At 43.6% G+C, this 25,348-nt stretch overlaps 1 protein-coding gene across 7 annotated transcripts in view; it reads right to left on the bottom strand.

The window, feature by feature from the left end:
* IRAG2 (inositol 1,4,5-triphosphate receptor associated 2) overlaps positions 1 to 25,348 on the bottom strand; it is a 36,649-nt gene that overhangs the window by 876 nt on the left and 10,425 nt on the right. For 5 of the 7 annotated variants that reach the window (XM_066183711.1, XM_066183709.1, XM_066183714.1 and 2 more), the window contains 28 exons: positions 24,825 to 24,884; positions 24,680 to 24,744; positions 24,494 to 24,593; positions 22,474 to 22,587; positions 22,102 to 22,203; positions 19,276 to 19,439; positions 17,751 to 17,865; positions 17,151 to 17,313; positions 15,283 to 15,344; positions 14,321 to 14,386; positions 13,430 to 13,538; positions 12,142 to 12,289; positions 11,295 to 11,376; positions 7,765 to 7,811; positions 7,617 to 7,681; positions 7,399 to 7,515; positions 5,907 to 5,989; positions 5,710 to 5,782; positions 4,921 to 4,975; positions 4,808 to 4,835; positions 4,118 to 4,258; positions 3,588 to 3,722; positions 2,717 to 2,864; positions 1,812 to 1,855; positions 1,133 to 1,210; positions 960 to 1,024; positions 405 to 506; positions 160 to 264 (listed from right to left, as the gene is read on the bottom strand). In XM_066183711.1, coding sequence (XP_066039808.1) covers positions 160 to 264; positions 405 to 506; positions 960 to 1,024; positions 1,133 to 1,210; positions 1,812 to 1,855; positions 2,717 to 2,864; positions 3,588 to 3,722; positions 4,118 to 4,258; positions 4,808 to 4,835; positions 4,921 to 4,975; positions 5,710 to 5,782; positions 5,907 to 5,989; positions 7,399 to 7,515; positions 7,617 to 7,681; positions 7,765 to 7,811; positions 11,295 to 11,376; positions 12,142 to 12,289; positions 13,430 to 13,538; positions 14,321 to 14,386; positions 15,283 to 15,344; positions 17,151 to 17,313; positions 17,751 to 17,865; positions 19,276 to 19,439; positions 22,102 to 22,203; positions 22,474 to 22,587; positions 24,494 to 24,593; positions 24,680 to 24,744; positions 24,825 to 24,884 — 2,636 coding nt within the window. The remainder of the gene's footprint in view (positions 1 to 159; positions 265 to 404; positions 507 to 959; positions 1,025 to 1,132; positions 1,211 to 1,811; positions 1,856 to 2,716; positions 2,865 to 3,587; positions 3,723 to 4,117; positions 4,259 to 4,807; positions 4,836 to 4,920; positions 4,976 to 5,709; positions 5,783 to 5,906; positions 5,990 to 7,398; positions 7,516 to 7,616; positions 7,682 to 7,764; positions 7,812 to 11,294; positions 11,377 to 12,141; positions 12,290 to 13,429; positions 13,539 to 14,320; positions 14,387 to 15,282; positions 15,345 to 17,150; positions 17,314 to 17,750; positions 17,866 to 19,275; positions 19,440 to 22,101; positions 22,204 to 22,473; positions 22,588 to 24,493; positions 24,594 to 24,679; positions 24,745 to 24,824; positions 24,885 to 25,348) is intronic. The other 2 variants (XM_066183712.1, XM_066183715.1) reach the window with 2 other exon arrangements.

The following is a 25,348-nucleotide window of genomic DNA, read 5'->3' as shown; positions in this document are numbered from 1 at the left end:
CTACCTCACACTGGCTCCAGAGAGGATTCACAAAAGCTGCCTTGCAAGAGCAGCAATAAATTTTGCTTGTAGAAAGCACTGAAAGTCCTGGCCTTTTGTTTGAACCCTCTTCCCATGTGCACCTCCCAAACACGGCTTTAACTTGTGAAAGAAACTTACATTGACTCCAGGGTCCATTTGGTTGGGTATTTGCCTTTTTCAGAGACACTTTCCTTCCTAGTTGGCTGTTCCTGTACTTCAGCAGGTGATTCCAACTGCTCATTTCTGTAAACAAGAATCAAAAGTTCCAAAGCTTTGCCAAATTCACAACAGCTTGGCTTTATAGCCCTGACCAGGTGGTGAATTAAAAGCTCATTAACAACCAAACCAAAGCACACCTGGGAGGAGGCTGCTGCTAAACTTACTTGGTTTCAAAATGCTCCTCTTCATACTCTGCCCAGGAATAGGTGCTGAGGAACCTCTGCAGAGAAGGACGCTTCTCATTCTGCTTCACCCCTAGCCTGCCCCTGCCATGTGTTAAACAAATTTGTCTGATTTTTCCCAGCAGATAGAGAGCAGAAGATCAGACACTTTTCAGCAGCCTACTCATTTGGTTGACCTCAGACAAATAATTCACAAATTTAATTGCTTGAAATTAGGATCATTAAAAAAAAACCCAAATGAAACCAAACAAAACTACAGATCCATCCACTGTAGATATTTAGATTTCACCTTTTAGTTCTAAAGCAAGAAAGTTGACAGATTTTTTTTTTAAACTCTCAATGCTCAGTAAATGAAAATGTTGAGCTCATAAGGCTCATTTACCTATTATAGCTCATAAAATTAATGCAAAAGGTGTAGCCTAAACATTATTATACCAAGATGCTCCATAAATTGCTCACTACAGGAACAGTTAGACTGGAAAAATATTTCCCCCATTAATAGGGGGAAATGGCCCAGCCCAGCCCAGGTGACTTTACCAACTGCTTGATCTCCTGCTGAATCTGTCACTCCGTTCATCCCCATCAGGTTCATGGAACTGGGCCTGCAGGAGGAATTTGCCACATTTACTGCACTAGCAGTCTGATGCTTCATCCCAGCCAGTTTTGGGGAGGTGAAGCACCTCAGCATCCCTCCAGCAGCCCCTACTTACCAGTGGCACCCCAATCCCTGCATTCCCAGCACTCCTGGGCACTGTTGCAATGCTAACTCTCCGCAGGGCTGACGAGGGCTATACAAATAAGAGGCATTACTGGCTCTGAGCAAGGTACAACTGGGTTACCCACTGAGCACACAAAATACCATCTGTTTTATACAAACTATATTAAAAAAAGGGGGTGTTGACACTTAGCTTGAAGTGACACACAAAGAACCCAATCTCAAGTGCAGATCAAATCAGATTTTTAAAGAAGCATCTTTCCACAATAAATGCTTTCTGCCTACCTGAGTGAGGCTGGCTGCCCAGCTTCCAGCAAAAGACCAAAATTGAATGTAACTAAATTCCCCTAACCTCACTCACAGGAATTCCTACACTCAGTTTGAACTGCTCCCATCTCATATTTTTGTGCTAAACCCTCCTTTAACTCCAAGAGAACCACACATGAACAATATTTCTTAACCAGTGAGTGAGAGCCCAAACATTTCACGTTCATCTTCCAAGAGGGGCCACCTAGAAGGTTGGTGGCGTGCCTGAAAAGTAGATCCTCATGTTTGATGACACCAGCCCATATTTGTGAGGGAAAAGCACCAAGCAGCAGAGCACCAGCACATAACAAAGCAAAGGAAAACACACACACTTTTAAAAAAGTGAAATTTCACGTAAGGACCATTACCTTAAAGTTAAAAGGACTTGGTAGCTTCTTGTTCGTGGATTCATCTGTGAAGAGATCAAACATCAGAGCTTTACAGGAAGAGTTTGCTGCTTACAGTAGTAGAGTGAGTGTTATTTGCAGCCTAAGGTTTGACTTTCTTTAAGCAAAGCACTCTCAGAAAGCAGAAATGAGATCTCAGAAAAAAGCTTCCTATTTCATTAAATAAGTCCATAACATTCACACATTACCTTCCTCTGCAAGCATCAACTTCTGTCACTGTCATCAAATACAGTCTATTATTGAGGCAGTGTCCTGTTACAGTACTGTCTTTCACAGCCAGGACTGTGGTTAAAAAGGCTCCCACAAGGATTTTTATGGTGTGGAAGATTTCCCTTTTGGTGTTTAAAAAACACATCCTATTTTTCAGAAGAATTTAATACTTCTCTGGCAAAGCCACAAGTGCACAGCACTGGCTGCTGAGAAGGGGAAATAGAGGCTCCCTGCACTTAAGGGGTTTGTGATTCCCATGCAGGAAAGGGCAGGGTTCATCTGCAGAGAGCAGCCAAAGCTCAGCTACCTAGAAATAGCTACTGTGAACAAGAACCCAAATTTACTGCTCGCAAGGAATAAGATTATCACCAATACATGCCATTCACTTTGCTGAAAGCCAGAATGTTCCTGAGTACTTGCAGTGGTCCCCCACACACACACACTCTGAGATCCATGACAGTCTAGGCACAAGTTAATTTCAGAGTGCTGCTTTTAATAGTGTTATTTAATTACTATTTCCCCCCCTTCTTAGAAGAGGGGATAAAACAACCATATAATTCTATCACCTAAGATGTGCAGGGATTACGTGACTATTTTGCAGCTCTAAGGGTCTGTCGGGCAGGTGCTAGCAAGGGAAGGAGGCTTTTCCTAGTTACCTCTGTCTCCAAGGCAGCTGAAGGACCTCTCATTCTGGAGCAGGACCTGCTTGAGCTCCTCAAGCTCCGCGTGCTCTTTGGCGTACATGCGCTTCAGGTTCTCCACGTGCTGGATCATCACCTCCACGGCCTTACTCACCCGGCTCTCCTGAGGAAGCAGGGAAAGCAGCAGCTATCAGGAACTGCCTCATGTTTGGAGATTTCCCCCTCAAGCACCTGCTCTGCTCTGGTTTCTCACTTTTATCCTCCTTTTCAAAGTTTCACTACAACCCCTGTCCTGGCATGTGCTACACAGGTTTTATTTCTCCGGGGATCGCTCTCATTGTAAAATAAATAAATCGGTCTTCAGTTTTCCAAGCCCTTACAACTCATCATCATCTCCTCTGATCTACAGTCTCAGCTGCCACCATACATTTGCTGGTATTGCCAAATCATACTTTCCTGCTGCTCCGGGGTATTATACACAACTACACCTAACATTTGAGCAGGGCTTTGTAATTTTCCATAGATTTAGCTGATTAGCTGCCCTTTCCATAAGGCACAGAACCATCTTTGCAGCATCAAAGCCATTGTCACCACCCTGCTTGGTATTTTGTTCATCCCACCGCTGCAAAGTCCTTTTTTTTTTTAACCAGAACCTTATTATTTCTTCTGTGGGTTTTTGCACAATTCTAGCTGCTCTCAGTGCCTGGGATTTCTTATAACAGAGTGAGAAGGCCAGGACTAAGCTGTACTGGCCAGTCTACACTACACAAATCAGATTCCCAAAATCCAATCCTGGAAGCAGAAGCCCAGCAAGCAGCTATGGCTATGCTTTTGCAGCTAGAAGATCTCAGCTTTGTGCAAAGTACTTTTAGATGGAAGACGTTACCTGATTAATAGCTCCCAACATCTCTGCTCTGCTGGCGACTCGAGCTGCGTATTGGCTAAGGAACTGCAGGCTTTTCTGCAGCCTCTTAATAATCTCCTGTGCTTGGTTATCTTCTTCGCACAAAGGAACTAATGCCTAAGAGCACACATTAGTAAGAAAACTGGTGCGAAGTATTAACAGAGAATGAAGGGTTGAGCGGATAACACTGAGGAGCTGTGTTCAAGCCCACATCAACATCCTCAATCAGTGTAACATGAATAGAGAGCTCCAGTGGGCAGAGACTGGAGTATAAAATCAGCTGAAGCAGGGGTCAGATACTTGTGCCACAGGAAAAACTCCCCACTGGCTGAGCATGCAATACACTTGGGATCAAGGTTACCCCTTGTAATCTCTCGTATTTCAACTGCATTGCTCCAGAACTTCCTTCATCATGTATCCCATGCACACACCCACACTTTAAAGAGCTATTCTAAGAGAGAGACTCACATCTACTTATCCCATCCACTCCACCAGCCCTGGCCAATACTGACCTCTAACATGTTCACAGCATTTGTGATCTCCTTTTTCAAGTTCTCTTCAGCCAGGTCTCGGGACCTCTCTTCAAGCTTCACTCTCTTGTCCAAGGTAAACAAGTCACACTTAAAACCTAAAGACAGCCTCAGAAATTCAGCCTGATGTGGGAGAAGAAAAGATTTCAGAGGAATCCAAGTGATGCAGAAGTTTAAGTAAATTTGGACACTGACATGACATTTGGGACTATACCCTGTGACCAAAGTTTAGGAGAGATACAGAAGAAAAAGTGAACGTGACCCACTTCCTTAAAGCAGGTCCTCCCATCTGTAGTGATGGGGGGAACTTTATGCAGCCAGGAGAGGTGACATCCTGGCAGCACACTGCGCCATCTGTGCCTTTTGACAAAACTGTCTTAAATCAGCACATTCTGCTTAGGAGGAGGTCACAGCTATGCTCCTTCAAGCTTGCAAACAAATGTCACAGGAGTGACAAGTCTTTGTTCAGTTTTACCGATTTCCACCTTTCTCCATCCCATCTCTTGCAAAAATTTCTGTTAGGCTTGGAAAGCGAGATTTCACAAGTTAACCTACAGAAATACATCCAGTTTAAGCTGGATCATCCTTTTACATAGGAGGAGATATTAATCAGAGTTTATCTACAAGATCAGTTACCTGAAATACTCCAGGATAGAAGCAGTTGAGACTTACCTCCACTTCCTTCTCGTTTGGGGAGTCACTGCAGGAGAAGAAAAAGAACCATGGAACAGACTGTGGCTTTAAATTCATACCTGCAGGTGATCACTGGAAGTCACAACACTTACGGCTCATTTTGCTTGGTTTTATCTCCTTTAATGCCATCTGCAGTGGGTGAACCCCCTGAGAAGAGACAAAAACCCCCCACGTTTTCAGACTAAAGTGAAAAAACAGCCCCTCCAAACCAACCTATGAGAGCCTTTTAAGCTTCCACAGAAGCCCCTGTTCAAGATTTCCAGTGTTAAGCTCTCACCACTGAAATTAACTCATGGGCCTCAGGTTCTGTTCATTGTGAGGCACCACAGCACTGCCACTTGTACAAAACCCCAAAGTCAGTTGTTCTGAGGTCTTCAACTGGCACCTTATTAGGAAAGAAATGGTTAACTGCAGGTTTTGGCTTTGGGAAGTTACGTGATTTACTACCTCACCAGCTTTTAGTGATCTCCAAAGGCAAAAGAGGAGGTGATTTGAAAAGTGGAGATGTCTAAGGAGAAACAACATTCTGCTCCTCTATATCATGGATAGCACAGAGATGCTTCTTTTACAAATCTTTGGGGAGAGCAGGAGTGCCAGAACTGTTTCAAATATCCCAACTCCTTTGCAGCTAAGAATTGTCCTCCTGTCTAGAAGAATGTGGAGCTGGTTAGATCAGTATCTGCAGAAATCAGAGCAGCAGATTTTGCATTACACCACTGTTCTTCTCTTCATTTCGACCTGCAACTGCAGGTACCAAGCCCTGAAACAAAATCCTCTGACCATGCTTGGTGTGAGACAGGCAGCTCCCTGCACCTCTCTACACAGCTCCGGACTCAGCTTGTGCTCCAGTAACATGAAGGTGTTCAGCCAAACCCCCTTACCTTTCCTGCTGGGAACAACAGCTGGCGTTTCCTCACTCCATTCTTTATTATTTTTCTTTTCCTGGCCCAGCTCCTAAAGGCACATCAGAGCAGTTACAGCAAGGGAGCAGCCACACCACCCCTGGAGGTGCCTGTCCCCTCCTTTGTCACTGCTCAGCCAACCCAGTTGGGTTTTTCACTGTCACCAGCACTCTTACCGGGTCTTGCTTCAAAACATTTTGCAACACAGGCTTGTGGTCTTCCATCACCAGGCAGGATTCCCTCTTGATCTGACTTGGGCCTGTAGAGAAACATTCCCAAATGTAACAATAAAACACACGGAGTTTCCAACACTCACCATTTTAGCCATGGGCCAACTCGGCTGAAAAACTGCACCAAATGCCATGAAAGATCACTGAGGAAAAGAGGAGGCAGCAAAGAACACTATAAAGACACATAGGAAGAAGTGTGACAATAATTATGATTGGAAAAAAATCCCCATAAGTAGTGTTGCAGGTCTACAGCTGAGAATATGATATACTTCCTGTTGCTGAAGATGCAAGAGTTGCAGTAATACTCCCTTGGATAAATGATTTTTATTACTTTGCTACCAGGATGGAAGTTTTGTTGTTGTGTTTGCTGTTTAAGGAGGCAGCTTTTAATTAATATTTATACCTTTAAGAACATCTAGCATATTTTTTTTTCTCCTCTGTTTATGCAGTCGCACACAACTGTGAGCCAAAGAAATGGCACAGGGAAAAACAAAAAAGAAAAAAACCCAGAAGAACTCCAGCTTCAGGTTTGAAGCCTGCAAGGGCTTCAAATCAGTTCTAATATTAGGGACACTTCCTTTTCAGAGATGTGCAACAGGCAGCTGGATTCTCAGACTTTAAAGCTATTGGGACTCTTTTTAATTTGTTCTACCTATCTGTTTCCTCTTGGCCAAAGGTACCCAGACCACATATGCAAATTAACAATAGAGGGAAATTAGTAGAAAGAAAATGTTTTTAAATGAAGGGACAGTATTTGATTTTGGGAAGATAGTACTGAGAAAAGAAAAAACAAAACCAAACAAGAAAGTGTAGTCTTATATGGAGGTTAAGATTAAAAAAATATTACAAACAAACAGGTACAGGTATTCTGTGCTGCTTATTCAGATGAGCTTTGCAAAAACAGCTTAAATACAGTGTGTAAACATGCTCCAGTTTTGGCTTGGTTTTATACTTTTTCAGTGGAAGAAAACCATCAGATCTGGTAAGAATCTGGTGGGTGTTCATGGCTCTAGGAAAGAGAACAATACGCAAATTCCTCTACCCTTATCTCTCCTCTTGACCCATCCCAACTTCTTGTGTAACAGCCTTAAAAGAGAGAAAGCGTTTAGCGGCACTGTCAAACTAAATAACTGTTTAAACCCATAAAAACATGTTTTCTCTTGTCAAAATTGTCTGAGATTTTGTACCCACTCAGTGTTTTGGCAGCTGAGCAAGCCCCAGGATCTCACCGAGTCATTTCACGCTCCCTGCGTGCAGTGCTGTGGTAAGGGGGGTAAAAAACTTTATTCCTACTTAGCTTCAGGGAGGCTTGAGAGCCCTGGCAGGTGAAAATACTTGCAGAAATAGAAATTCTCATGTTGTTGCTCTTACTCAGCTTCCTCACTTCAAAGATGTGCTGGAAGCAAACCATTTCCTCAGTAGGCAGCAGCCACTGTACCTGACACGGGAGCGGCTGCGTCCTTATCACTGTTTGTCTCTGTTGCCGCAGAGGTTGGCACATCTTCCCCGCTCTCATGTAAGCCCTTGGATGTTCTTTGTTCCATAACAAGGCAGCCTGCAGCACCAGACAACAGAAAACACAGCTTTTATTCTTCCGTAAAAACACACAGGCTTGGGCATATCCAGGACCTCCAGCACCCCAAATTGAGGACTCACCTGGCACCAGTGCTGTGCTTTCCACTGAGGATGCAAGAGCTTCTCGGGCTGATGTTAAGTGATCACTGCCAAAACAAAACCCTTTCAGATACTCATCCACATGATACAGATCTTGATAAAGGATTTTGAATCTTGCACAAGACCTGACCTGGATGGGATCAGAGTGGCTGGCGGTGTCTGCTCCCCACGGTCAATCTTCAGAGAGAGAAAAGAATTTGCATCAGAGTGATAACTGCCAGTATAAAACTTGCCAGTCAAAACTTTAACTTCCCCAGCTGTGCCCAAACTATTCCAGCAGTGAAGAACTATCTGGTAAGCACACAGATTCACCCACTAGTCTAAAGCCGTCTCAGGAATGTCACACTCATATGTTTTGGTTCCTGACTCCATGGTTTGCTCCTAATGCACATTTTCAATGACCAACAAACACGTTACTGGACCACCACTGTTCTTAACTCTGCATCAGGAGAGATCCATTTTCAAGGTCTGGAGCTCAAAACCTACAAGGGAGGTGCACAGAGCTTCACTTGGCTGTAGGGATCAGACTCATCAGGTAAACAAAAGTGTTAATAGTCACAGCGTGAGGAAGCAGGTGGCTCAAAATGCAGAAAACTTGTGTGCTGTGTTGTACATCTTAGTGACTGCCTTTGAAGGAATCCAGTTTTACAGTATTACCCAGCCCCTTCAGAGGCCTCAAGCCTCCCTGGTGTGCAAACAGCAGAGGAACAAAGCAATTAAAAGCTGGCAATTTTGCTCATGTTCCTCTAGCTGCCACAGTGTGGTTTTGGACTTGAGCCTTATCACATCACAGACAAAACCAATATCCTCTTGAGGTTTTTAATTTCGAGGGAGGTGCTATATATGCAATATCCCTCTTCCTCATTTCACCCTGGAAAGTTCCAGCTTGCTCTTTAAGTTGTTCATTGGTTGGTCTCTCTTTATGGGTGAAAACACAGGGGGATCTGATGAGGTTTAAAGGGTTAAGCTGGTTATGACTTGTGCTGCATTACACCACAACTGCTGAAGAAAAGTGCTGAATAGAAAACAAAACCAGCCCAAACCCACTCCTCTCTCCAAGAAGAGAAGGAATGAGGCTGGGCAGCTCCCTACACAACAAGTACCCAAGAGCACTACTGAAGTGTGTGTGGAGAAACAACAGAAAAACCCCATCAGCTAGTGATTGCCTGTGTTCTGGTATCTTTCCTACCCCCTCAAATGGCCTCTGAGGACACAGGAAACTCAGCAAATGAGAACAGGCGGTATCCAAGGGCCCTGGGCACTCCTAAGAGTGACCAACTGCTCCCAGCATCAGGAAGTGCCTTTTCCCTCCTCCCTGCCCTGTCAGAGCTGGGCTGCTCCTGCACAGCCCTGCCCCAGCCAGGTGGATGCTTCCTCTAATGCAAATTCAGGCTATTTTTATTATTATTATTTGAAGTCTCTGGTAAACTTGAGGAAGCGCAGCAATGCATTTGCCTTGTTCAGGACATTTAGTCTGCCGGAGTACTGGGAGGGAGAATAACACCATGTTAGAAAGAAAAGAAATCTAAAGGGCTTTTAAAACTAACACACAGCACCCAAGTAAACAGAAAATCCCTTGCATCGCCTAGAACTGACTGAAATTATAAATTATACTACATGACCTGTCCCCTGCCCAGATGGGCACATGGTCAGTGGTTTCTGTTTGCAATGAAGGAAAACCCTCAATTCAGTTTTTTTTTAAACCCTAAGCTGGCCACCACGATTGTACAGTCCCGTGTATTCCACATAAAGTGAAAAAAAAAATCCCAATAAAAGAGAAACACCACATTCTAGATTTCTTAATAAAATAGAATTATGCAATGATCTGGGTTGGAAGGGACTTTAAAGGCCAAAGTTTCAACCAGTGGAAGGGACACCTTCCACTATCCCAGGTTGCTCAGACCAACATCCAACCTGGCCTTGGACACTTCCAGGGATGGGGCAGCCACAGCTTCTTTGGGCAACCTGTGCCAGGGCCTCACCACTCTCACAGTAAAATCTGTTTGCGCAGGGCATTGGAGAATGGCACAGTCCTTTTGTGAGGAAGAACAGCTAAAGAAGATCCTGAAGCACATCCCTAATCACTTCCCCCACCTCCATCCCTCTGATTAGCATAATAATCCCAAGGGTTCTCTATCTCAGCCCACAAATTCTGGCCACAGTCTGATACAACTCCTCCCAAACAGTCATTAACATCTGGAAGACCTGTCTGGTTTTCAGACTGTGGTATGACTTCCACATTTATAAATCCCAACAATGACAAAAAAGCCCAGGCTCCACTTAGCTCTCACAAGTGCTCCTTTATTAAGTAGCCCCTGAACTTCTATGGTGACAATTATTTGACACAAATAATTTGAGTCATACACTGATCTGCTCAAATGTCTGCAACTGCAGTGTAATAAAACTCCAAAGAAAACTAGGGAGACTTTTTTCTATTGAGCAAGGATATTCAAATTTTCCTACGTGCCAGCGCTGAGAGAAGATACTGGGCACAGCCCATTTGCCTTTTCTCTAGGGAAAGCTTTAACATTTTCAATTTTTCCCCTTCAGAACATTCATGTGCAAAGCTTATACTAAAAAGCAATAACAAGAATGGAAAATGACATTTTTGAGCTCAGCTGGAATTACAGAAAGTCCCAGAGCAACAAAGCACAGGTGCTTCACATACCTTTGCACAGCTGTGACTTTCCAGAAGGACTAGATTAAGTAGGAACCCTTAAGAGGATCCTCTTTAAGGGCACTTAAGTAGTAGCGGCACAAGCTGGGAGTTCTTCACCTGCTCTACCCCCGTGTGCTGAAACCACAGAGAGTCCCCAGAACTTTTACTTTCTACCCTCACTGCACTTTCTGCTTTGATTTACCACTACAACCAGACCATGCTGTACTCACAGGTGTCATACACCAGCCAGGATCACCCTGAGGTTGTCTGCTGTTTAGTCCCAAAGGTTATTTCCAGGCTCACAGAAACAACTGACCAATATTCTTCCACCATCCTCACCAATACTGGAGTTGGTAGAGCTCATTAGAAGCTCTGTGTGCTGGAGCTGAGGTCTAGACTTCAATAGTGAGGATTGAGGCACAGCTTAGGTGTGCTGAGCTGCAGTTTCTTTTGCTGCTGCCACAAGAAAACTGCAAGCTCAAGTTGTAGATGCAGGATTCAGGGCAGCAGTGAAAGCATAGCTGAGTACATCAGCTGAAGGAAAGCTCCCCTACAGCAAAGATGGCATTTTTCAGCTGTTACATGGTGCCCGTGGGAGAAAGTGCAAAGAAAGGCAGTACTCCCAACTGAAGCATCCTGTGGCTCCTTGCAGGTGGAGAAAAAGAGCTAAAACATTCAGTTCCTCCCTGGCAGAACCAACTGTTACTGCAGAACCAGCACTGTCTCCAGCCTTGAAACCACATTTAAAACACTCCATAGCTAAAAGCATGACCCAGTTGCACATGAACATGAAGACATTTGGTTTTATAACCAAGGTATTGCAGAAACATGCCCAAACAGAAGGGAACACCCCCCACAGCACCCTGCTGACTGAGGCCAGCTCCATCCACTGTGGAGCAGTGCTGATTTCTAGCTGAGCCATCTGGACCTGGGTCTGAGCAAGGCACAAAATGCTTGAACCTGTTCAAAACCACATCTCGGGCATCAGAGGCAGCACTCACCTCAGCAAGTGAAGAGTCCATCATTGTAATGGAAACAGGAAGGTCTGCATCAGTGTAGTCATCAGCAGAGCATATTTTCCACCTGGCAACACAGGCTTTATTTGCATATTGCCCAAACAACAGAGAGATAGAGTGCCCATTTTCCTTAAGCACATAACAACTGAAGTCATCACACTCTGTGCAGTCAGTCAGCTGGTCTCTCAGGGAAAGAAATTCATCACCAACATCAATCCCTCCTCCCCCGAACAGTCCTTTTCCCAGCCTCCTCCACACTGCACAATTCTACAGAAAACCAGTGGCAAAAGCTTCGAGACATGCTGAGTCTCTTGCTGCAGACTGCCTGCTTCTGCACCTTCAGGAACATCCTTATATTCTAAAATATTCACTGCAATTCATTTCAGCTTTCATAACCTCAAGCAGTTTAATATCTATTTTGAAGATCTAAGGAGGCAGCTTGATGGGCAAGGACCTCAGAATTCCTGCTCTAAGCTCTGCAAAAAATGAAAAGTGACTTCTCAAAGCCAATAGGATTTTGGCACCTAATGGGACTGCCAATTGTGAGTTAAACACAGAAAATAGACAAGAGTGCCTAAATCATGTCTCAGTTCTCCAGCATGAAATAGAAACCCCATCACTGTATTTGGCTGGTTGCCAGCAGTTCCAGTAAAGAATTTTGGTAGCTTTTGAATAGAAGCAAAGTGTTGCCCTGGATCACTATGAGCTGATCACCAGGTGTCCAGTGTTCCCTCTAAGGGAGGCTCCTGCAGCTGAACGGAGCACATGGAATCTGCTAGACTCTGTTTACTCTTCCCCCCTTCACCCCAAAAAGGTTACTTTGCCACCTTACCTGCCTTCTCCTGATGTGACATCTGAGCTGGACATGTGTGTCACATCACACCTCTCCAAGGTGCAGCTGCCAAGGCTCTGCCTGCAAGGCTGGTCCCACTTGTGCCCAGAAGGGTTATTTGGGCAGGAAGTCTCCAAGGTCAGAGCATCTGTTAAGAAGGACAAGCATGAAAAGAAGTGGTCCTTGGCAAAGCTGGACTTAGTTACAAGTCAATTTTTTGGCTAACTCTAAAATAGTTAAGAAGCAGGCCAACCAAGCAGAGATTTATAATAAGGCAACTTCTACCTGGGTAAGAAAGGGTTTGGTTGTGTGGCCTCAATTTGTTTTGTAGATGGAGAGCTTGGCAAACTGAAACAACGCTCCCAGAGCAGTGCTCTGAGTGGTCTGATAAAGAGAAGCAAAGAAAGTTCTACCTCCATTCCAATCAATATGGCCTGGAATTACACTTAAACATTTATAGTCTGTGTGAGGAGAACCTGTGTGGTACCAGCAGGGAAAACGCTTGTGTGTGAAATCCCAAACACAGCACCCTGCAGCTCTGCAATGCATAGCTGTCAGTGGCTGCTTTTCATCATCATAAAGTTTGGGAATTGCAAGGAAATTCAAACAACTCAGGAATTCAGGAGAAAGTAACAAATACAATCTGCTGGCAAAGGTGGGGCAGTTCAGCCTAGAGAAGAGAAGGTTGAGTGGACAGTGGCACAAGTTGCCCAGAGCTGCTGTGGCTGCCCCATCCCTGGCAGCATCCAAGGCCAGGCTGGATGGGGCTCTGAACAGCCTGGGATAGTGGAAGGTGTCCCTGCCCATGGCAGGAGAAAGGAATTATCTGATCTTTAAAGTCCCTCCCCAAACCATTCTCTCACTCTGTGATTTTATTCCCAGTAGCTCTGTTATGGTTGTTAAACCAGGACTGCCCTCATCTCAGCAGCCAGGGAGCAGGACATCTCAGTGCGTGCCAGTCAGGGGGAATGGGAAGAGCAGAACTCTCACCCTCTGGACCCAGACTGACAAGCATCCTGTCAGGAGTATACTTGGATGTATGATTTATACCAATAGTTCCTTAAGATTTTGGGAACTGTCTGTCAGGTTGACAGACAGCCACTTCTTCAGGCCTTCCACTGCCAGCACCGTAATCATGGTTCAGATTCCTGGATTACATGCAGAAATAGGTTAAACCCACAACAGATTTTCCACACTCTAGCAGCACACTCAACACTATTGAGATTGTTCTGTCAACTCTTTCTATATTTCAGGTTAAAGAGAAATGTCCAACACCACCAGGTCTTACCTAGCAGAGGGGAGCCATGCCAGTGTGAAACACCCAAGGACAGTGCCCAGGGAAAGTCAGAGTACGAGGAGGGTCCTTCACTCCATGGTTGTTTGGAGCAATGGAGCTGCTAATTGAAAAAATAAGTGCTGCTGTTCCACCACACTGAATACATTAATGCCACCAACTCCCCCCACACACAGGCATCTGCATAATGTAACACCAACAGTTACACAAATACATTTTCTGTGGCTTTTTTGTCTAGAAAAGCAGAAGAGCTCATATCTTTAATAGGCAGAACAGTTACAGGAAGGGGCAGGATAACTAAACTTTACACATGGAATAAAATGTGTTGGTTCAAGATAGATCTGGAAATAAATCCTACAAACCAGGCAAGATGAGCCTGAGAGGTGAACCAAAGAAGCCACTCAAACCCTGTGAAGGGGGTAAAAAAAGAAAGAAAAATCCAAAACACACTATTCAACCAAACCAAGAGGTGTCATCTGAAGATGGTATCTGAGAAAACTTCTGAAGCGACATGTGCACAGCTATTTTTGACCTAATGTTGCTTAAACAATAAAAAATAGAAAAAGAAATTGGAAGAAGTGCCATCTTCAGACTGATGTTTCTCAAAAATCAATTTATCACAAAGCTGTGTTGTGCTTCAGAGGCAGTGGGAACCTGGCTTTGCAATAAGGTTTGGAATATGCCTTTGTATGCACGTAAACACCTGCATGCACATCCACACAGATATTGATCTCAAATTATTTTTAGTGAATGTTTAACTTGGCAAAGTTTCTCACGAGGAAGGTTATTTATTTCCTCGAGGTGATGAAGAAAAAAGCCCCCACCCAAACAAACCCAACATCTCATTTTAATAGGCTCAGCAATGACCGCAGCAAGCACACTTACCTTCCCTTTTACATGTTCAGCTGATGTGGGCAGCAGAGCGTAGTCAGATTCTAACTCTGCACAGCACTGTTGTAATAGAGAGAGTTTAAGGCAGGCAGGTAAAGAAAAATATACAAAGAGAAAAAGGAGAAGTAGCACTACCACTGATTGAGCAAAATGCAACTTTATCTTTCAAACTGAACTACATGCAGCCATCAATTGCAGAACTCTGCAGTTATTTCCCCTTGCTACTTTCAGCCTTCAATTTTCACGTACAAATATAAGTTTTATTCACATGCAGCTGGCCCAGTTTTGACTTTGCTCCTCTGATGCCCCTTTCGTAGCCTAGGGGACATTTCAGGACCTTCTGTTTGCTGTTAAATACCTTGTTGGTCTGAATCCAGAGCGCTCAGATCTTCAGCTATAGCATTCCTTACTAGAGCCAATTGGGAAAAAAGTCTCTCCACAATGTTTTCCCCCTCCACCCCCTCCCCAAGCTGAAGCAAGTAATTTTATTCAAAGCAAAGCACTCCAGAGTTATGTAATTTTCAACATATTTCTCCACAGAGGGCCACAAATGCTTAATAACTGTTTCACTGCCTATTCCGGTGCTGAAGAAATCTTACATTATGAGATTACAAACATTTGTTTTCAAGCCTGTCTGCAGAAGTGAGGGCTGGTTGTGGGACAAAAATCACAGCAGTGCATCAGGGAAGGTTTCCCTCAGCCCCTTTTGATATGATCACCAAGAATTGCTCACCGTGAAGACCAACACCACACCTGTAAGTCCTGACACATTTTTCCCAGAAGTCTGTATAGGGAAAATAATGTGCAGATCTGTACATACAGCTCATGTACAGGTTAGAAAAGAAGATACCAGGTGCTGCCTAATTGTTTGCAGCTGGTCTCAGCTATGTTGTCCTTCCACCAGAGCCCCTCCTGTGCAAGCCCACCTTTCCTGCTCCCAGCAAAGGGCACCATACCTGGCACAGCAATTCACAGAGTCGCCTCTGCAGCAGTTCCCATCTCAGGGCATTAGCAGTTGCTATGAAGAGATATTTACAAGTCTAACAGGGTCCCTTACAACTTGATAATGAGCAATCTGATGAGCATCTCTAACTACTCTTTTATCAGAATTTATTGCAGTTTGCATTCATCTGGTTAAACCTGCAACAGTTTTTTCCCCAGGAAAGAGAAAACACTGGGCATCTTCACCTGCAAATCACAGTCAAGGCTTCCTCACATCATTAGTTGGAATGACAGAGTTCCCTGCGGAAACAGCTCCCTCACTTACGGCTTAGGGTAAGAGAAGTGATTGGCCTTTCCACCTGACATCCTGTACAGGAGTTGTAAAGTCTGTGGGCTTGGTATTTAGAAGCACTTTCCCCCTCTTACCATGCAGGTGGGAGGAAGTAAGGGATAGGTGAGGAGGATACCACAGCCCAGCCCTTCAGTCAGAAGAGGCACCAGACCTGTCTGGCTTTCTACAGGAACCAATATAAGGCATTTTAATTCTTTCCTTCAGTGCCAGCCTTGTTCGTCAGCACTGGTCTTCATAATGCCTTGCAATTTCTCTACACATCTGCCAGTTCATTTATCTACAGAAATATTTCTGTAAAGTAACTGGAGTAATTTAAAGCCAAGGTCTCAACCATTTTCAGGGTGGTGGTGTTTCTTTGGTGGTTTTTGGTTTGGTTTTTTTTGGGGGGGGTGTGTGGGGGGGTGGTGTTGGTGTTTTTCTCATCAATGTGGCACCAGTCTCACATATCTGGGGTTCTCAATCTACTCAAGCTCACTTTGCACTGATAGGGCAGAAACAGCCCCAAACTCTTCTTGCTCCCCTCTGACCAGTGTTTTGGTGTTGTTCACATGTGTGTGCGCGTGTGTTGCTTTCATGCTTCCCTCAAACTATGCAGCTGCTTTATTTTGCTCTGCAAGAGGCATGACAGTGGAAATAGTTTGTCATTTTCCAGTTCTGAATAGATGAAGTTCTTCTGCAAAGTTGTGTCTTAGAGCTAAAGCAAAGGGACCCAGGGAATTTCTCCTGCAAGACAAACTAATTTCACATGGAGTTGTTTGCAATGCACACATATTTGTTGAGCATATATGGTAAGTGCATGCCTGAGGCCAAAACATTCAGGGGGGCTTAAATCAATCAAATCCCTTTTCTGTAAGAAAGTGATCAGACTCCAGGGTTAGGAAAGAAAAAGCCACGTGTTCTGGACTCAGACCTCTGCATTATTTAATTGCCCAGGTTATTGAGGTGCTGATGTCAGGAAGTGAGTAAGAAAGAGGCAATATGAAGTTTCCATGGCTCTGTGGCAGAAGTTGCACGCGTACAAGATAGTGACAGGATTACTTTCCACTAAACAGAACAGCCTAACACCACACAGATATTCAAAAACACAGAGCAAACACAAGCAGCCAACAGAACACAGAATGTACAAAAACCAAGTCTATTTGCTTCAGAAAGCTCAAGAAAGAGGGATGGCCTTGTTAGGGATAAGGTGGGGAGCAGCACTTTCGGTGAAGGCGTACCTGTGCCACCCGTGGAGTTACTAATCCCCCTCCTAGGACTGGGGGTTTTGTTGGGAGCTTTTGAAGCTTTGTGGATTCCAACACCCACTCCCTTGGGATCCCACCTGCTTAGCTCCAGCAGTGACAGATCTCTTCCAGGAGAAGGAAAAGTAGAAAAAAAAGAGGGAAAATATCCCAAAACAGCAAGCAAGATTCCTCAGAGCATTTTACTGGATGACCTGCAGATCAAGCCTGTTTTCCCTTGGTGTAACTAAAGCCTAAAGTACTTGCCCATGCAAAAAGCGAATGCTGGCACATGCCAAAAGTTACTCACTTTTGTGGTCTTCCACCTTCTCCTGAAGCAACTGGCAAGTGCTTCCTAAAGCTGCATTCACATCCCTGAGCTTCTGCTGCTCAGAAATGGCTTCCTCCAACTTGCTCTTCAAGGATGCTGCTTCCTCACAAGCAGAGTGAAATGCTTCAACTTGATCCTCCGCCTAAGCACAAAACAATATTTAAGGAAAAAAGAAAGGAATAAAAAAATAAAATAAAGCAGCCTGGCTAGCACAAGGAGCTTCTACAGTTCATGTAAATGAAACCAAACTGCATCTGTTCTTTCTCAGGAAGTGATAAAGCTCCCTCTGAACTTCTGCATTTTTACGTTGGGGTGGACCATGTATGGAAGCTATTTTTGGGCCCTTTTTATCCTCTTTTCTTTTTTTTTAAGCCACCACAAATATGCAATGCTGCCTCTTTCATCAGCAAACTGTTGTCACCACCCCCTCAAATTTTACTTCCTCTGCTGGTTCCACTTTTGCAGGGAGGCACACTATTCCAAACACGCGATTCCCTTCCCTGAGGGCAGCCGCGTGTTGGACGCGGCCCTTTTGCATCCCCTGGTTCCCTGCACGGAGGGAACTGGGCTGTCCCTTACGTGCTTGCTGGCATCCTCCAGCTGCTGGGTGGCTTTTTGCAGCTCTAAACGCAGGGCTTCTGCCTGGCCAGCAGTTTCTTCTTGTAGCAGTTTGGCGGTTTCTACCTCGCGTTGCCTGCGGGGCGAGAGCACAAACCACAGCCCGTTGGTGACATTTCGGAGCAGGCTGCCCCACAAGTTGACACACTCTGGCTGCTGGGGCAGGCACCTAAAGTCACCTGTCACACACTGCAGCTCCCCAGGATCCAGCACCAGGGAATCAGACATGGTTTTTCTTATGGCAGGAAGGGGATGAAGGCTTTCTGTGATGTTTCTGGGTACCACAGGGGAATCACCAGAGAACTGTCAAGGAGCAAGAGCTCACTGGGGAAAGCTTTTAAGCAATTTAGACATCAGAATGTGTTTTCTCAGGGTTTGGGAGAAATAGTGGATGGATATAGAGTCAGTCATTCTAGAAAAAGATATTCTGGAGCTATTACTGCTTCATTGGGTCGATTTCTTCATGTTTGAAAGGGAATATCACTTGAGAGCAAGCAGATGCCTTCAAAACCAGTGCTAAAGAGGATGGCTTTCAATGAAACCCTTCTTTTCCACCACAGAAACCTTTGCCCATTTCCTCCCTAACTCACTTCAGCTTTTTTTTTTTTTCTTTAATCACAAACAATTTTGACACGGATAGCTTTAAGAAACCAAGCCATCAGTATTTTTATCAGCTCTTTTCCAGGTGGAGGGAGAGCATGTAGGTGGTGGCTCAGTGGAAGGTAAGTCAGGCAAAAGCGTGGTACAACTGCTCTGCATCAGCTCTCCGGGCTGCCAAGCCCTAGGGACATCCCAAACTCCGGGATGGGCTAGGAGCAACCTATTCTAGTGGAAGGTGTCCCTGCCCATGGCAGGGGCTTGGAACAGGATGATCTTTAAGGCCCTTTCTAGCCCAGACCACTTTATGATCCTGTTTCTAAGATCACAACTCACAGAAGGAACCATATGCCAAAAAAAGTTACATTTTCATATTTAATGACAACTCATTGAATCTACACCCTTGGGAAATTGAGACATCCTCTTCCCTGAGCCTAGCAACTGTATCCCACAGCAAAAATACCTGCAGGCAGATATTTAACAGCCTTCCTGCTTCACACAAACCCAGCAGTTTTTTTAATGGCTGCACCTGCTCGATAGGCAGTGCCCTCATGCTTTAACTTCTCATTCTGTGGTCTCCCCAGTGTTTTCAAAGACACCTCCAAGACTAGTTCAGACACAAACCTTAACTCCCACACAGTGTAGACCTTGTGCTAAAACCAGATCCACTTTCCAAAACAGAAGATCATTTCCTCTGTGAGAAAAATTCTTGAGAATTCAGTAGACTTTGTTCCACAAGAAAACCCACCCCAAAATAAGGTAACTAAACAGGTAAGCAACCAGAAGAAAAAATAAAAAAAACCAATACAGAACACCACCAAAACAAAACACAACCAAACCAAAACCTAACCCCCTCCCCCAAAAAGACACACATGCTTTGAAGGGGTACCTTGCAGAGAGCTCTTTCTTTAGATGAAGCTGTTCTGTCTTGGTTCTCCTCAGGTTGCTTGTCACTCGAGTAAAATCCTTGTCTAAGGACTCCTTGCATTTTTCCAGAAGTTGGAGTTTCTGGGTCCAAAGATGTCTTTTTTCTCCCAGTTCTTGCTTGAGAGCCTGTGGAATTTTGAAGTTGCCGTGTGGTTAGAGGAGGAGCAGAGTCAGAGAATGAGCCAGAGCCTTAATTTACACAGTGAGAATTGAGTTCCCTGCTCCACCAATTAATGTCATCACCTACATCCCACACTATCAGAATAAAGATAAAAGGTGCCCAGATACAGCAACAAAAACCATAGCTCATAAGAGGAAGTTTTAGTAAAGATCATCTTGCAGGAAGCCCTAAAATTGATAATTCAGGCTTCTGTGGCCCTTTCCTCAAAGTACAACTGAGTCCACTGGTACCAAATTGAGTTTGTATTACAGCAAAATAAATGAAATAACCAAGAACCAATAAAACCACATTTCTGTTTATCATACATGCCTAGCAGATGATCTGTCCCAGGGACGATCCCCACCATAAAGGCTTTTAGATTTACCTCTGGTTTGTAGAAAGGAAAAGGGTGAAAACTAAGTGCTAGGTAACACTGAACTCTCTATTTCTCTGGACAGTGACTTGCAGTATAAAGTAATGAGAAGAAGAATCCAGTGTTCTCTCTCTGATCTTGCTCAACTGAACACATGAAAGTGTCCGCAGCTTTTAAAGAATGCTTAATGAGAGTCAAACAGAGGTCAGGAAAGAATAAAGTTTATATTTCTGAGATTTTGCAGCAATTGTGAGGGGAAAACATCAATCTTACAAATACAGGCCACATTATCTGCTTTCAAGTTGGAGTCTGATGCTCATGAGCTTCAAATAAAAAAAAAAAGTATCACATCAAGTATTATGCTTTTAAAAAAGCAAAGAAAAAAAAAGGCAGTTTTTGCTGATAGGTTTCCTATGATGACATGGGATGTGACCATATGCAACTGCCCACATCCTGAGGATCTGTTTCTCAGCCAAGGCAGGCAACACTCACTTGTAGAAATACCATAATTTTGACACTTAAGTGGTATAGACTTCTCATGGCACGTGTACCAACCTTATTTCCCAATAGGGGGTGAAAAATATTTTGCTGTCACTATATATACACTTAAATACATGTATATATGCACAAAAACATAAGCACATTTCAAGTTGGCTTTATGTCTAATAGCCTTTAAAACATTTTTGAAAATACTAACCCCCAGCAAAACATGTCCATAATACATTTCACTGGAAATGCTAGGCAAGGCCTCTAGTGACAACTTTTGTTGACAAACTAATTAAATCTTGGACCATGCACTTTCTCTGAGGCTGGAAGAAGCTACTTGGAATCTCTCCTTTTTTTTGGGTCTCCTGTTGTTCAGCTCCATGCACAAAACTTCACACATATCTGGCTTGTTCTGTCTAGGTGAAGATAATTTTTGACATGAAGTCACTTCCCATCCCCCACGGGACCCTAAAGGATAGGATCCTTTATTTTTAAAGGATTTTGTTCTTTCTTGATCCTCTGTTAGCTCAGTTTCCAAATGCATCACTCTTTAGGAACTAGAATAGGATTCATTTGCCACAATCAACTCCAACCCCCACACCAAAAGTTTTTTAGCTTCACATGTTTAACAGGAATATGATCCCAATGTGAATGTAACTTCACAAGGATTTTTCAGTTCTGACAGCTTTGAAGGAGGAGGTTTTCAGTCAAGATCAAGAAGCTACAGCAATTCACGAGCCGGCAGTTTGCTAGAGTCTACCCAAAGTCACATCTGGGTGAAGAGAGTAAGATGACTGCACCTTCTCTAAGGGGAAGGTTTCAGGATTTACCTGAAGAAAAATTATTTTAAAAAACTGGCTCCAGGACTGGATGGCTCCCAATGACTGCTCCAGCCCTGCCCAGGAAACATGAAGAGGCCCAGCTACACCATTCTGTAGCATTAGAGGAAAAAATGAAGGGCAGTTTTCTGCCCAAAGAACCAACAGCCTCAAGCAACACATCCCCTGGTGGCACCTGCTGTCACCCAAGGGAGAGGAATTGAGGGGGTTTGACATCCATTAGGGAGCTAAAAAAGAGCATTAATGTACAGCTTGGGGCTGTCAAAGCATTCCTAACAACAGATCAGCAGAAAGGAACAGGTTAGAGAAAAAAAGCTACATCCAATAAGATGGAAATTTCAGAAACTGTGCTGTTATAGGAGAGAGGAGGAGGGCACAAGAGTGTTTAGTTGTGTACACAGGCTTTCTACTACATGGGGAAGATATTTTTACCACTACCTTGAGCAAAAGACCATGCTTGCAAGCTTCACTAGAGGTATAAAGAGTAGCAGAAATACATTATGCAAGATTAAGTTATAAAACAAGTTTTTGTTGAAGTTTTCTGTAGAATATACCCAGTAAAAGCAGAACTCTTTGCCTTTCACAACAAAATAAACCCTGTGGAGGTTTTGATCTGGAAATTTGGTTATAAAGCTTCCTCTGCTAATTGACCTGCTTCACCTACCCTTTCCTTCAAACAGTTTTAACTAAGAAAGCTCTTGCACAAGACAAGCCAGCAAGGGCACAGCATGTAAGCGAGCAGCAATCATCCTTTTCCTCCCCCAAAATCCCCAGTAAAAGAAGATATTTCTCTCCATGCAGCAGTCTCTGACCCAGATGGGCTCTGATCTCCAGTAATAAATACACACAGCATGCAGCAGCAAGATACCCACATGAAGTTTTTGCACAGCCCCACATTTCACTATATACTTCAGAGAAACTGTTACTCACCACAAGCTTTCCTTCCCAGGCCTGTTGCATGTCCTCATCAGGATCTTTCACCCATTCTAAGGAAGCTGTGACAAGCTCCTCTGCTTCAGAGGCTTCCTCTTGCTGAAAAACAAAATAAATCCCCAAACAACCTCCCCAAACTCCAGCATTTTTAGTGCTCATCTAGAACAACTCTGCCCAGAATTACCCAGGATATAAATTAGTGTTAGAGTAGGTGCCAAGTGATCTTGTTAAACTATGACCCCCCTCTCCAATCTCAAACTATTCTTATTTTTTCAAAAGGAGCAAACAAACTGATTATCAATGCCTGGAGAATTCCTCATTAAATTGCTCAAAGGCAACACTTCTATCCATGTAGGCTTTGCCACTGACCAGGTTTTGCATGATAGTCTTGAATTTTTCTCCTGCATATTCAGGCCCCTGAAGCAGAAGCAGCACTTCACGGTCCAGTGTTTCATCCAGGGATGTCCATTCAGTCCTGATAATCTTTGAAGAGATGGAAGAGCCAGCTAGTTTGTTTTGACATCCCCTTATTACAAACCAGCATCAGTGACATTTAGACTTTCCTGAAGCACCCCTGCTCTGTATTTACTGGAAGGTCAGAGCTACCAAAACTTGAGGCTTGAAAAAGCACTTTCAAAACCATCACATCAATGTGGATTAAAAAAAGAAAAGGCAAGCCAGCCAAGTTGCTGAGTGATCCAGTGTAAATATTCATGTCAGGGTAGGGAAAAGGAAGTCATTAATTAGTTATCTTTATTCAGAGGAGTCTTTACCAAGTGATGAATAAGCTGTGCCCTTCCTTACAGGTGACTCGGTGGAATCGTGTCTCACTGCAGTGTTTGAAGGGCAAACACAGTGATTCACTGGGGCTCTGGGGAGCTGCAATATGGGATGATATCTTAACTCTTCAAAGCTGCCTAGCCAAGCCTGCTTCTCCTTTCTGCGCCTGAAGTTTTAGTCCACTTGTACTTTTCTGTTGTTGTTGTTGCTATATATGCTAACCCTTTGCAAGTGCACCTTGTACAAAAACAAGCAGAAATCACTCAGCAGCATCTCTCTGCTGTCAGCTGTACTGCACAGCTTGTGTCTGAAGGGAAAACAGCACACAGGGAAGGATGGGGCTCCATGGATTGTCTAAGGAAACAGGAACAGAATAGCTCAGCTTAAAATCAGAACCAAAGCCATAATTGTAGCAGGATGATCTGCCTAAACTGGTGTAAAGCAGATTCAACAATACCCTACTTGCAAAAATTATCAGTGGTGGATTGATGAGGGGGTATCATGCTGCTGTTGGCATTAGGGGAGCCAAAGACCAGCCTGATTCCTTGATCCAAAAATTAAAAGTTCTGAGGATGTGAAGAACAATGTTTCCTGACAAACTGGCACCAGTGAGGAAGTGGCAGGCAAAGCTCCGGACAAAGGATACAATTGAGCTGGGACAGCTGGCCTGGAAAGATCAAAGTCAATCACTTTATACCATAAAAACCCAGCCCCACTTCTTAAAGTCAGGGGCTTCTGACACAGCCCTTCTATCAGGGTGTGCATGGAGATCTCTCCCTCAAGTGAGGGCGCCCCTCAAAGTTACTCCTCAAAGATGAAAAAAAGATTTGCCCATGATGATCAATATGGGTGAGAACAACAAACTGTATTTAACATTTATTAGCTTAGAAATTATTGATTTAATAGCTAGTGCACTGTACAAGTAGTTGTAAGTAAATAGTTCTGATTAAAATCTTTTAGTCTAATCATTATCTTCTATTTACATAAATAACTTACTCATTTAAATATATTTGGTTTGCCATCAGAGGGGTCTATCAGAGTCTCCTAACAATATGTTAGATTAAGACCCAATAACTTCATCAAGGTGCTCATTCTAATGCTGAATTTCCTTTCTTACTACCGCAGACTTCAAAGAAATAGAAATCTCTTTCCCAACTGAAAAAAATCATTGTTCGTGTCTGGTGTAGGCAGGACAAGCAGCAGACTGTCAGTTACTTTCTGCAGCATATAAGTCTTTATATATTGGAAAACTGATATCTTCTCCCATCAGTCTGTTCTTCTGCCAGCTAAATGCATGACCCAAGCCCCTCCAGATCTACTTTGGAGAGCAGAGGGGGGTTGGAACTGGATGATCTTTAAGGTTCCTTCCAACTGAGGCCATTCTAGGATACTATGAGCTAATTTTTTTATATCTACAAGTGTTTTGTTTGCTCTTTGGACTTTCTCCAAGGTGCTTGGAATAATATTGCAACCTTCTTATTCTGTGCTTACATGCTAGGATTAATGGCTTCAAATTCCAGTTATCTAATCATCTACAGGGAATGAGCTTTGTTCTGCCTCTGCTGATACAAGACAACTGGAAAGAGATTATTTAAGGTTTAATTCATACCTCAGAAGACTGTGCAAGCTCCAGTTCACAGTGCAGTGAATTTGTCCCTTCAGGAATATTGCTGTTAAATTTATACAGCAATGGGAAACTCAACCCATTCCTAAAAGAAGCGGGAAAAATTTATGTATCAGTCTTTTTTGGACTTCTGATGAACTGCTTTTCCTGGGATTTAGCCACAATACTCACGAGATCAGCTCCTGCTGCATGTGTTGGATGTTCTCCAGCAGTTTATTTTTTTCAGCCCGCAGTGTCTGAAACATTCGTGGGATTTGGTTAGAGGTTGACTTTGCCATGCAGGATCAGCACAGGCCAGACCAAACTCAACCCATACCTCTATTATTGAAGAACACTCCACAATGGTTAACTTGAGCTCCTTGATGTCCTGCTCCTTCTGCAGAGATTGTGGAAAAAAGAACAACCAAAAATCATATTTGATCCTCCATCACAGCAGTAACATGCTTGATTTAGCTTGAGCAGCAACATGATTATGACTTAAAAATAGTTGTGAATTTAAAAGAATACATCGAGTTATCTTGCATGTTAACTAACAGAAGGCACTCAGATGACCTTTCCTACCTAAACTCTGAAATTACAGAGACAATCCCTCTGTTCCAGGTGCTGTACTTTATTACTCACCTGGTTTCAGGTCCAACAGATTAAACTAGACAAACACTCTAGTTTTACCTTAAAATATGGTCTATATTTATATGCCAGCATGAGTTTAATCTCAGCTGACCCTTCCAACAAGTTGCAGTGTTCCAAGTTTACTTATTTTTCATTATTAGAGTGTAGCACTCTGTAGATTGAAAAAGAGTCAGCCCTCATGGTAGGACTGAGGAATTGGTAGAAGAACCA

The sequence above is a fragment of the Chamaea fasciata genome, unplaced genomic scaffold (assembly GCF_029207755.1).
Source record: "Chamaea fasciata isolate MVZ Bird 193981 ecotype frontalis unplaced genomic scaffold, bChaFas1.0.hap1 SCAF_5, whole genome shotgun sequence".
Taxonomy (NCBI): domain Eukaryota; kingdom Metazoa; phylum Chordata; class Aves; order Passeriformes; family Sylviidae; genus Chamaea; species Chamaea fasciata.
This window is presented reverse-complemented; position numbering and strand designations above follow the sequence as displayed.